Below are 12,553 nucleotides of genomic sequence, written 5' to 3' on the forward strand. Positions count from 1 at the left end.
CCACCCATACCTGCATTGCATATTGTCCCTGACCTCATTTTCCATTCTTTCCACTTATCTCTTTCAAATTTCTCTGCAGAACGCAATTTTTCTAGGAGGACTGTAAAACTTGTGTTTGATGACTAAAAGTCTCATAACTACCTTATGACAAAACAAAACACTAAGAACTAAACTTGTCTTGAATGTTGTTTTTGGCTCCCTTTCATCTTTAGCCATCATTTGAAAATTGTTATTAAAGCAAAGTTGGATTTTACTTAACTATTCATAATTATCTAAGATAGGATACTTTCCAGTGTATGTGAACTTTTTAAGAGGTCCTTTAATGAATTCCAATTATATTTGAAATAGGTTTTAAAACTTATAAAATTTTGATTGGATTTCTGCCTTAATCATTTTATGTAAAGTGTAATTACGGGATTTTAATTACTTTGATAAAAACAATTGTAGATAAAATTGCTCCACATGAAGAGGCTTTGATATTCAGGAGATGGGTTTGGGGAAGGAGAGAAAGAAGCAAGAGGCTTGATATCTTGTGTTTTATACATGTTGTTAAGCAACAAAGTAACTACCAAAGATAGTTATGCCCTGTACACGAAACAGTAAACAACTGGTTTATTAGTTTAAGTTACAGCGAGGGAGGTGACACAGGTTTTTGTCAAATTTAAGAGACGACAGTCTTATCGGGTTTGCGATTCATGGAAGTGTTAGCTACTGAAACCACTTCAGTAACTAAGGGTCTATTTGGCTAGGCTGTTATGTTTCCCATCCTTTTATAAAGTCAGTCCTTTATTTTCTCATGTGAGAATGGAGATTTGCTGTTGGTGACAAGGTAATTTTCTGTAATTAAGATGGAGGGAGGCAGTATGGTTGTCTGAGAATTCCCTGTCTTTCTCCCGTCCTTCTAATTTTTTTGTTCAGTTAATATTTTCTTTTTCTCTCAAAGGTTTTACCACAGATGGCTAGGCTGGACTCCTTTTGAGGACCATCAGATTTGGTGCTAAGTCAGATAGTACAGTACCATGTACACATACAGTTTAATATATAACTAGTTGTGGTTCACTGTTTCCCCACCGAGGCATGAAATGCTTTGCCTTGGCAGTGTTCCTGTCACCTACTAGCCAGGAGTTGAACCACTAAACTCATGTTCGTGCAGGGCACTAACCACAGGGCCACCAAGCCAAACTAGAAGTGTGTTTTAATTACTTTGACGGGAAGTAATATTTTTACTTTACTTCATAATCTTGTTTTACTTTTTATAAGTTTCATAAATTGGATAATTTACAGTATCAGTGGGCAGAACTTCACTTACAAATGCTCATGCTCAGCATTTGCAAGAATGAAACTTAAATTTAACATTTTAAAATTCTTAGTCATTTATTGAAGAATGTTAAGGTCATTTACAAAATACTATAAATACCCACGCTTTTTCCCGTTGCAGAAATTTGTTTATAAAACAGTTGTATCAAGAAGAACTTATATAATTCAGCTTTAAAAGAACTGCACTTATTATATATTAGAAAATCAAGGAGATGTGTGCTATATTAAACGGGCCCATAAAGGTAAATATATTCCCTTTAAAAAGGGCCAGATATGAAATAATTTTTCCCTAAAATAATGTTTTGAAAATAGACTGTGGCTCTTAGTTGCCTCAGAATCCTTCTTTATTAAACTTAATTTTCACTAAGTGTTTAGCCTAATTTGCCAGCAATCAGTGTCAGTACAGAAAATCATCACTATGTAGCAAGTCAGACTAATTAACATAGGGTGCGATATTTTGGTAGAGACGGCTACAGAATACATGTTAATATTTTTCAGGATTCATCTTTCATGTGTGTTTATGCATGTTTAATAGCTTTTAGCTTCATAGACTACATATATATATATATTTTACGAGAGCAGCAGCAAAAAAGTTCTTTGTTTAGTTCATCAATGATGGTCTCTGATTGTAAATGTGTAGCAGAGATCAAATTCTAGCAACATGACAGGTTAATGGTTGAGCAGCAGGTTCTATTTGTTGGCAATGGTTTGGTCTCCACTGTCATCAGTTTGTGACCCTCCAAAAATTTGTATTGTACACAGATGAAATTTATTTTATTGCTTGAGTATTTTCCCTGTTGCATTATAGCTTCTCTATAGCACGATGCTGTAGATATAAAACTGGAAGTAATGTGTTGTCTATGGGAGTCTCTGGGTAAACTGCTCCATTTTAAAATGTAATGTTCATACAAGAAGTACATTATTGAAACTGTCAAAGTTAGTCTTTTTATATCTCCTGGATTGTTCACTCCATTGTTTTAATGGAAATTACTCAATCTCCATATAGAAGTACCAAAAAGATTGGTATTGGTATTTGTGGAAATTCAGGACCTTACCTATACGAGTCCATAGATATTTGCAGTTGGAGTAGTGTTTAAACTGTTCAAAATCCATGAAAGCTTGTCAAGTGTGCTGTTTATAAATACTCAACAGAGATGTTTTACAGCTTTGCAGCAATTTTATGTTTGGGTGTGGGAAGGAGAAGGTGTTGTCTAACACATTCCTTTATCTTCACCTGGGTGAAAAATCATATTTAGTCTAGAGCTTGTGTTGAAGTAAGTCTTGCTCCTTATTCCCACCCTGTTTTCAGTTACACTCTTTTGGAGTGAGCTCTCAGTGGATTCCTTCCCTCTGGGACTTGCTTGACCTACAGAAGCTGATATAATACAGGCAAGAGCTTGTTACTTTATCTGACTTGTCCATCTCTACCTTAATGAGTGAAATGGTTTAAGTATTTGAGGGGGTGAGCCTCAAGGAATGTGTCTTCCATTTGAGTCGAAATTTCCGTGTATAGAGGGAGAGGGAGGGAGAGAGAGAGAGAAATCGACTTACATCACTAGAACTGCATTGAGAGTGCCTGTCTGTGCAGGTTAAGAGACAGACTATAGTGTCTTTGCTTTCTGCAGGAAGCAGCAATGCCGTTTGTATCCTAAGAGGAATTTTTTATTTAGAAAAGGAAGCATTCTTTCTACCCAGGAAATGGCTTTCCTTGTGCGTTGCTATGCCAACTGCCTGCAGCCATGGTCTTCCAAAGTAAGCACAATAACGTAATTATATTGGCATATTACATTCAGACTGATGATTCTCTAGGTTTTTGTGTGTGTAACTGTGTTGTATTTCTGTTACTGACTCTTGGTAGTGGACATGTTTGCCTTGAGTGTGAGGGTCAGACATCATGAAATTAAATGTCCATCAATGTCATGCTGCTAAGATTAATTGTGCAAACTTGGTTAGTTGAGTGGAACAGAGATCACTGGTCACCACTCTGTCAGCATCATTAGCAGCCAGGGAGGAGGTCCCTATGCACATGCTCTGCCCTGATTTTTGGGGGTATGCTGTGTAGGGTGTGTGTGTGTGTGTGTGTGTGTGTGTGTGTGTGTGTGTGTGTGTGTGATTGCAAACGAAACAGGTTTATTAACAATGCTTGGCTGAATGCTGGAGGCTGGTTCCGACAACCTGACTAAGATAATACTGTATTAAGCCTTTTTAAGGGAGTCTCTGTGCAGTCAGCCATTTTAGCTTTTTTTTTTTTCCTCCTTTTTCTTTTCCTCCCATTCTTCAGTCTCAGGGAATGATCTTGTTCACTTGGAAGAATGCTGGATGTTTAGGGCTTCATCAGACTCCTTACATCCTGACATGCTTAGACTTTCAGTGTTACAAAAATGGAGACGAACGCTGTTGTTTGGATTGCTTTTCTGTATTACAAGTGTGAGAGGTTTTTTGAGCTTAGTGGTAGTGACACTTTAAGCTCCAGCTTGGTTCCTCCCCCCTTCTTTTTGTAATTTAATGCTATAGAGGGTGACTTTCCATCCATGAAAAATTGGTACATGATGTGTAAATTCAGTTCAGCATATGTTTCTTCATTATGAAACCACTAGCGATCCCAGCTAACCATGGAGTTATGGGCCAGCAGGAGAAACATTCAGTAAGTATTGCAAATTCTGTTTGTTCTATCAATAACCTGTCACAGTTAACTGCTTTTAAATTGGAGCTGCTTCTTTTATTGCTGATCTGCTTTAATGATTGCAGTTTTAATGGGGGTATTTGGGGGAAAAAAAAGTTGCACCTGTGACAATATTAAAATTTTTATTAAATGATTGTGTGTCATACTGTTCTAGTTTAGAAAAGACATAAATCACTTGATTCTTTTAAATTGTTTAATTTTAAATTAAAAAATGTTAAGACAGCTGTCTTGGTTGAGGCTTATAAACATTCTATTTCAACTTTTCACTTGTGTATTTCATAACTTTTCAAAAACATACATCAGGTGTACACTGAGTGACCTATATTATAGAAGATGGTGGGGATAAGCTTGTTCAGTAGTGTGTGGTGCTAAAATATGGTAGCTTTCTAGCCTGGGAGGATGCCTTAGTAACTAGTTTGGTAATATGCATAATATGATCATCCCACTAATTGCTTAAAAATGTAAAACCATTGGTGAAAATACTAGAGTGAACAAAAGCCATAAGTACTGGTGCTTTATAATTGATCCCATGAGTCAGCTACACTTTTGCCATGCTGTAATCCCATAGGCAACCGCTCTTTGTTATTTGTGAGAACAGCAAATCTTATGAGTCTGAGTCTCAAGTGTCAAAAAATGTGAGTTGGTAGACTGTTCTTATAAAAGAAAAACCTTGGAAACTGTAATTAATTTTCTAACAGTTAATGCTGTTACTTAATACTTACAGCATTATCAGTTTATGCAGTACAATTTTCAGTCTCTTCAGTAATTCAGAAAGGCTTTTACAGATAGTGTGAATGTGTATAGACATGCACGTGTATGTAATGTAGTAGAATATACAGTACACAGAAATGGTGTACTGTGTATGAGACACATTTAGAGATTAAAAGTACTGGAAGGATATGATGGGAGAAACTTTATATGGAAATATTTTATTCATACATTCAATGTAGGTAAGATGCAGTGACTTTGAAATGCATAGAAAAGCAGAAATTAATCTAGAAATGCCTCACAAAAAGTTGAATAGACTTCCATAAAGTATGTAGCAGATATAGTGTGGAACCTCTTATTGAAAACTATATTGGTTCATGCTGTTAAGCTTGAATGTAATGAATTTAATGGCCTTGTTTCATTCTCCTTATAAAAGAGTTCACATTACCAAACTCTTGGCTGTTCATGGTGCACTAAAGAGTTTGATACTAATGAAAAGATTGAAATATCATGGAGACTGAGCTACTTCTCTCTCTCAAATAAGTTCTACCAGGTCTGATTGAGGATGTTTGTAAGATTACAAATTGAATTGAAAATGATAAAGTTGTGTTTGGTGCTGGTGTTCACTCAGTTGTCATCTTCATTATTCTCCTCATTCCTTCCACTTCTCCCTCTAAGAATGTTCTTTCAAGGCTTTAGATATGCTGTAGTAATAGAGTAAGAGTCTAAAGAAAATGCAGCAATTACTTGTGGGTGGTGGGGAAAAAAGGATAAACTTGTTGTTCTGCAAATCAAAATGTTTATAAATTGTGCCTCTCTTATACTCTAATATTGTTATTTCAAATTAATGTAATCAAATAGATCAAGAATTTCACTGTAAGGAATATATTTTAGATAATTTTTAAAATTGAAAATAGGAGTGAGAAATTAAACCCTCAAATGATACCTTGATAAATCAGAAAACGTAACCTAACAAGATCACCATATGCATGTAAAATGAGAAGAATCATATTTCATGACATAATCCTAGTGCAAGGTTTTATATATATATATATATATATATATATATATATATATATATATATATATTGTATTAACAAAAGCAGTAGTTAAAATGAAAGCCTTGATGTAAGCTTAAGTCTGTCACATGTTCATAACATGAAAATTTCTTTTTTGGGTTGAAACTTTCAATGATTGTTCTCAGCTCAGAGGTGATTTCATTGGAAAACAGGAGGGAAAATCTCAAAACTGGTTAGTGAGTTATTGGTGGGGGAAGAACTTCAAAGTTTCAAGATATACATTTTTTTTCTTGCTATTGTAAAAAAAAATGCACATAGTTTTTGTTGGTAGGTGACAGGATCTGAGAGTAAAGGAAATATGAAAATGTTCTGATTTGAAAAATCACTGCTGAGCAGGCCCTGTTAGCATACGCCAAAATTTTATGTCTTATTAAAGAAGCCCTATCCCCTTTGTGACGTCCTAGGGTACTCTTTCCCAGCTTGACCTGCCCAAACAATTTGCAAATGGCAGAATGCAAGTGTCGCATCGATTCACAGGCTTTAGCTCTATGTGTAAGAATTTAAATTAGGGTATGTCTGCACTGCATTTTAAAAGCCGAGGCAGCAAGTCTCAGAGTCCAGGTCTACAGACTCAGGCTCACGCTATGGTGCTAAAGATAACTGTAGATATTTGGACTTGGGCTCCAATTTGCTGCTGCTGGTTTTAAAACTGTAGATATACCTTTAGTTCCTACCATTATAGTTACTTCTTTTCCAGATGTATTGTTGCTCTGTTAACCCACTGCTGCAGAAAAATGTCTTGATACTGAAATTAATAGAAAACACAAAGCTTTAAATTTGCCACTTCTGTCACAGTGAGTTATTAGAGAGGGTGATGTAATTTCTTTTATTGGACCAACTTCTGTTGGTGAGAGAGACAAGCTTTTGAGCTACACAGATCTCTTCTTCAGGTCTGGATATCTACACAGCAATTAGACACCTGCAGTGTGCCAGCTGACTCTGGCTAAGGGGCCGTTTAATTGCAGTGTAGACTTCTGGGTTCAGGCTGGAGCCCTGGCTCTAGGACCCTGTGAGGTGGAGAGAGTCCCAGAGCTCGGGCTGCAGCCTGAGCCCGTTAGTCTATACTGCAGTGAAATAGCCCTACAGCCTGAGCCCCAGGAGCCAGAATCAGCTGGCACAGGCCAGCTGCGGTTTTTCTTTGCAGTGTAAATATACGCCAAGTGTTACAGTTAAATGCAAAGTGGAACAGATTGTTTAGCATAAGAAGTTAGCACATATTCTAAGGGACCATTCAAGGTAGAGTGGCCCAGTAACACCTCTACAGTCATAGAACAAAAAAAAGGGGGTAGCGGGTTACAGAATGTGGTAATAAGTCATAAATTCAATGTGAGTATTCAGTCCATGATTTTTAGTGTCTATCAGAGTTACGAATTCCATCTCCCAAGCTCATCTTTTGAAAGTGTTTTGCATGTTTTCCATTCTTGAAGAAGAGCTCTGTGTGGCTCAAAACCTTGTTCTCTCTCTTTCACCAACAGAAGTTGGGTCTCTTTAATATCCTGGGACCGACACTACAACTACACTGCATACATCAGTGAGTTATGAAAATTAAACCCCAGAACTTATCAAAATTAGGTGTGTACTACAAAGTCTGATTCAGATCACTTAAATTCTAGAATGCCTGAGCTTTTTATGTCTGTTGTTTTCTTTTAAAAAGCCAAGGAAATGCAAACCAATATTAATAATAATGCAATAATAATAGTTCAATGTTAAGATTATGTATTTAAACAAAAAGTCAAGGGATGCAGATGTTAAGGTTCTCATATAATGCTAATTTATCCATACTGTCTCCATATTGTATTTTGGAAATTAGTTACACATCTACTGTTAATCATAGTTTATGTAAATATATACAGCATGTACAATGTGAGTGATTTAAATGTCACTTTGAGAACCTTATCTTTTCCCTGTCTTTTTTTTTTTTTTTTAACTATGGAATGTTAACACTGTATTAACTAAATTCAAAAAGTCCATTCCTATCTTCCTCTGAAAACGGGGGTATGAAATAACCATTATATTTATACACTATTGTTCATGCATGATGACTAACTCATGAATTGCAGGATACACTGGAGTCACATGTGCACAATTCAGACTAATGGATAAAAGTTATTGCTTTGAAATACAATGTAGTAATGATGGGCATGTTTCACTGGCAGATTAGCTCAATTGTTTTCTCCTTGTGTGATTGTGTAGCGATTGCAATCATATGAAGTGCATGGTTTAAACTGGTGGGGCTACTGGCAGAGTGTTGTGCGGTCCTCAGCTCTGCATCGGACTCACCTCATTCTTTTGGTCCACCAGAACATGGATCTGATAATCCTAATATGGGGTATTATGGGTTATTTTTACAGGAATGAGAGTGAGCTGTTGAGTCAGGGGATGAGAAGTCTTTTAGTCAGCATTGTGTCAATTGATCATTTTTATTTCCTATTCTAATTTTGTACATTCTTTTAAGACTATGGGTTAGTACATATATTAATCGGATATAAACACAAAACCGTGCAGAGGAAATTGAGACCTTTCTTTTTAATTCTGGAGGAGAAATGACTATTCATACATTCACTTTTCTGGAAACAAGATGTATGTAATACATGAGTGATGTAGTATGAGATGGAGGGGAGAAGACAAGAATAATTGTAGTATAATCATGTGGTCACATGGATTAGCTATTACCTGAACATTAAAAAAATTCAGTAAAGTCCACTATTGTTTTCTGCTGCACAGCGTAGCTATCACTGTTGGTTGATATTAGCTCATCTCAATGAAATATGCATTGGGGCTTGCTGTGGATATTTTTGTATATTTGACATCTCTTATTTACCACCACAAACTGAACAATGCATCCAGATTGGATGGTCCCATCCACTTATTCTTATCCATGTCTTACATTCACTTTGAAGTAGTCTCTCTCTTAAGGCCAATGAAATTAGTCTTGGATTTAGCTAGTGGGCAGTTTCCTCCTCCACATTCCTGGGAGGCAGCCAGGGGTTATTGAAAGCCTATGATAGATTGTCTCCCTGCACTCAGTTCTGGTGTCTAGCCCTATCCAGGCCTGGTGCAGCAATTAACAGGGGAAGTTTGGCTTTGCCGCTGTATCCCTGGGCTGGAGCATGCTCACTTGCTCTGTCATGATGGCACACATGCAATCTGGTCAACATTAGGAGTGGTTGGAGTCTGAAGCATGCTCAACGAGGATGGAATCTTGAGAGATTTTAGTTGTGAAAATCCAGGTCTCTACTGAACATATGCAAACTGCAATTTTTTTCAAAAGCTTATAACTTGTGATTTTTCCAAAGGTTTATAACTTGGCTAAATGTGGGTGGGTTTTTTACAGAGACAACAAAAGGCACATCTCTGACACAAAGGCCATCCCTTGCTAGGATGATCATGTCCCTTTTTAAAAGGACAGTCCCATTTTTGGGGACTTCTTCTTATATAGGCACCTATTACCCCCACCCCCTGTCCCATTTTTTCACAGTTGCTATCTGGTAACCCTATCCCTTGCCAAGTTTCACATTCCTGATTCAGAGCATTGGAGGTGTTAGAGCTTTCTAAGTAAAAAGTCACCAGAATTTTTTAACATGGGCAAAACAATGTAGTTTTCCCTAGCCTTGTTCTTGGAAATGGCTGAACTTTTTTGACTGAAATTTCCAAAAAAAAGCAGCCTGAGGCAGATGTCGCACATTTCAGGCGAAATGGTTAAAAGTTTGGCAAAGATATAAGCAACTGAAAACAGTGTCTTATAATGGGAAGTGTTGGGCAACCTTAATAATAAACAGTGCTTCCAACCACTCTTATAATATCATAGGTGGCCAATCCAGTGGTGTTAAGTGCTCCTAAGTAGTCAGGTTTATAAGAATGCACAGTGGATTAGATATTTTCACATCTTTCTCACACAGTGACTATTGTACATATATATTATCAGCATTCAGAATGTAGAAATGGGCCTGCCTAGTCTGGTATACTGCCTTAGAGGCTGACTCTGGATGGTTAATAAGTTGTAGAAACGTTGGGCCTGATTTTACAGTAGAACCTCAGAGTTGCAGACACCAGAGTTATGAATTGACTGGTCAACCACATACCTCATTTGGAACCGGAAGTACGCAATCAGGCAGCCGCAAGGGGGGATGGGGGGGAACAACACTGTACAGTATTGTGTTAAATGTAAACTACTAAAAAATTAAGGGAAAATTTAAAAAAAAGATTTGACAAGATAAGGAAAGTTTCTGGGCTTGTTTCATATAAATTGAGACGATTAAAAGCAGCATTTTTCTTCTGCATAGTAAAGTTTCAAAGCTGTATTAAGTCAATGTTCAGCTGTAAACTTTTGAAAGAACAGCCATAGCTTTTTTTTTTCAGAGTTACGAACAACCTCCATTCCCGAGGTGTTTGTAACTCTGAGGTTCTACTGTCCTTGCAAATACAGTTGAAGTTGATATGAGCTGCAGGTGCTCATCCCCTCTGAAAATAAAATCCCTTTTTATGTGATTGCCTATCTTAATTTGCTTCTGTTGCATAGGTTAATAAGGACAAAAGCAGATCACAAACCCAAGTGCAAAAAATAAATGGAGTGTTTTGTGCTTAAAAAGAGAGAAAATAAAAAGAGTATAGGATAAAAACACCAGCAAATAAGGCTGGCAGTTAAAGGCTATGTACCTGAAGCAGCAGAATGTCTGTTAGAGATAAGAGCAGCCCCATGTCAGCTGAAGTCTTGTGTCTCAGTTTCTAATTATTCGTTTTCCCACATGGCAAAAGGTTTGTACTCTTAGTATACTGTATATCATGTTTGTTACGTCTGAAAAATCATAACTCTGGTCTTTCTGGGCATGTGAATTGGTTGCAGAATCAGTGACGTGATTAACTACAGTATATCAAAATGTAGTAACAGCTCATAATTTGACAAATTATCCATTGAGGAACCATATTTATGAGTTATAAACTTGGATTGGTTAAATATCTATATTATGTTAAACTCATCTCTGTCATTCCTGGATTATACATTGGAAATTCTTAAATCCAAATTTGTTAATGTTAGCCAAAGAGAAGTGATTATCAGGAAATAAATCAGTGTGTGTTTCACAATAAATATTTTCTTAACTACCACATTATAAGGCAATAAATTGTAACACCTTAGTATAAGGAATGTTCATTAGGTCAGCCTTTTCACTAATTTTACTGAAGGTGCTGGAACCTAGTTTCTCATAATAAGCACTTAATAGGCTGGTTATATCAGACGCATATAACTAAATTTCTTACGGTATCAGAAATCCTTAATAAAACCTATGAGGATTTTAATTTTTTGATTCCCCCGGTAGTGCTAGTAGAAAATATGGTATAGGTAAAATGCTTACTCTGTAAAACATAATAAATGAAGCCTTTCTGTGAATTTCTCAGTAATCTGTTTTTCAATTTGGAGATGTTGCAAAGTTAGTGGAAGTAAAGTTACACAGTTTTTCTCGATTTTGGGTAGCTTAGATGCTTATAATACATTTAAGTGTGTTGAAACACAAATTGTTGCCAGAATTCATTATCTACAAGTATTTGATGACAAGTCCCACTGACTAAGATACTTTGTGGTGAATAGAGTCAATGTTAAGTGTTTTAGAAGAGAAAATTGGGAAAAATGAATATTTCAGGATTTAGCCATGATGAAACAATCTTGCACCTGACACATTTTATTTTGTACAATTAATGAAAAAATATTGGTCACTAGTGTGATAACACGTTTTGTATTACAAAGATCTACACAGATGGTCTCCAGCATATGAACCTGGTAATATATCGTCTTGACACCATCTGGAAACTAAAGCATCTTTTTGTAAACCATCAATGTTTTCTCTCTTGCAACAAAAGTATTAAGTGACCCACGGCACCAGACTGTATCAGTACTCAGTGACCAATTGTAACCTTTATTGTGCTGCTTATTGTGTCCAACAGTATATAATTGTGTAGATTTGGGCTGCACTGCTTTGGTTGCGGAGAAAACATTTGAAAAGACAAATGTCAAGATTTATTAACGGAGTTTAGATTGCTGACATTCAATAAGTTATCAGAGATGTTAGAAGCACTTTGTCCTGTCACCTCTTTAGTTTCATGTCCTTGACTAGAGAAAACCAGTAGGGAAGGACTGGGTCCACTTCTGGTGGAGATTCAGTGCCTTCATTAAGGAGTGCTGGCTTCTCTTGAGGAAGCTGTTGTGTGTCTTTGGCTCAAGAAACATGCTTGATATTAACAATCCAAGTAACTATAAATATAAATAAATAAATATATGGAGATATACCTATCTCATAGAACTGGAAGGGACCCTGAAAGGTCATCGAGTCCAGCCCCCTGCCTTCACTAGCAGGACCAAGTACCCAGATCCCTAAGTGGCCCCCTCAAGGATTGAACTCACAACCCTGGGTTTAGCAGGCCAATGCTCAAACCACTGAGCTATCCCTCCAGTATCACATGTTTGTGTTGGGTTGAAATCACAGAGGAAATTATTCTGAAGTACCAAGTTGATCTCCTTGACTCTTGTCAGTCTAATTACAGAAACTGCACTTTTGGCACTTGTAGACTATACTTCTGGTAATGGATAATAAACAGCAGACATACTCAGTCAAAGATTTCAATGTAATCTCTGCCATTTCTTGCACTCATCCTATACCAGTGGGTCTCAAACTTTTTTACTGGAGACCCCTTTCACACAGCAAGCTCCTAATAAATTTAAACACACTTTTTAATATATTTAACACCATTATAAATGCCGGAGGCAAGCGGGGTT

The 12,553-nt window shown here is 36.7% G+C and overlaps 1 protein-coding gene across 5 annotated transcripts in view; it reads left to right on the forward strand.

Moving 5' to 3' along the window:
* The window catches only part of RAPGEF2 (Rap guanine nucleotide exchange factor 2), a 331,016-nt gene that overhangs the window by 214,419 nt on the left and 104,044 nt on the right, over positions 1-12,553 (forward strand). For 3 of the 5 annotated variants that reach the window (XM_065405519.1, XM_065405520.1, XM_065405521.1), the window contains exon 1: positions 3,902-3,961. The exons of the other annotated variants lie outside the window; for them this stretch is intronic. In XM_065405519.1, coding sequence (XP_065261591.1) covers positions 3,902-3,961 — 60 coding nt within the window. Of the gene's footprint in view, positions 1-3,901; positions 3,962-12,553 lie in introns of those variants that run through there. 5 annotated transcript variants of the gene reach the window in all.

Source organism: Emys orbicularis, chromosome 5 (assembly GCF_028017835.1).
Source record: "Emys orbicularis isolate rEmyOrb1 chromosome 5, rEmyOrb1.hap1, whole genome shotgun sequence".
Classification (NCBI taxonomy): domain Eukaryota; kingdom Metazoa; phylum Chordata; order Testudines; family Emydidae; genus Emys; species Emys orbicularis.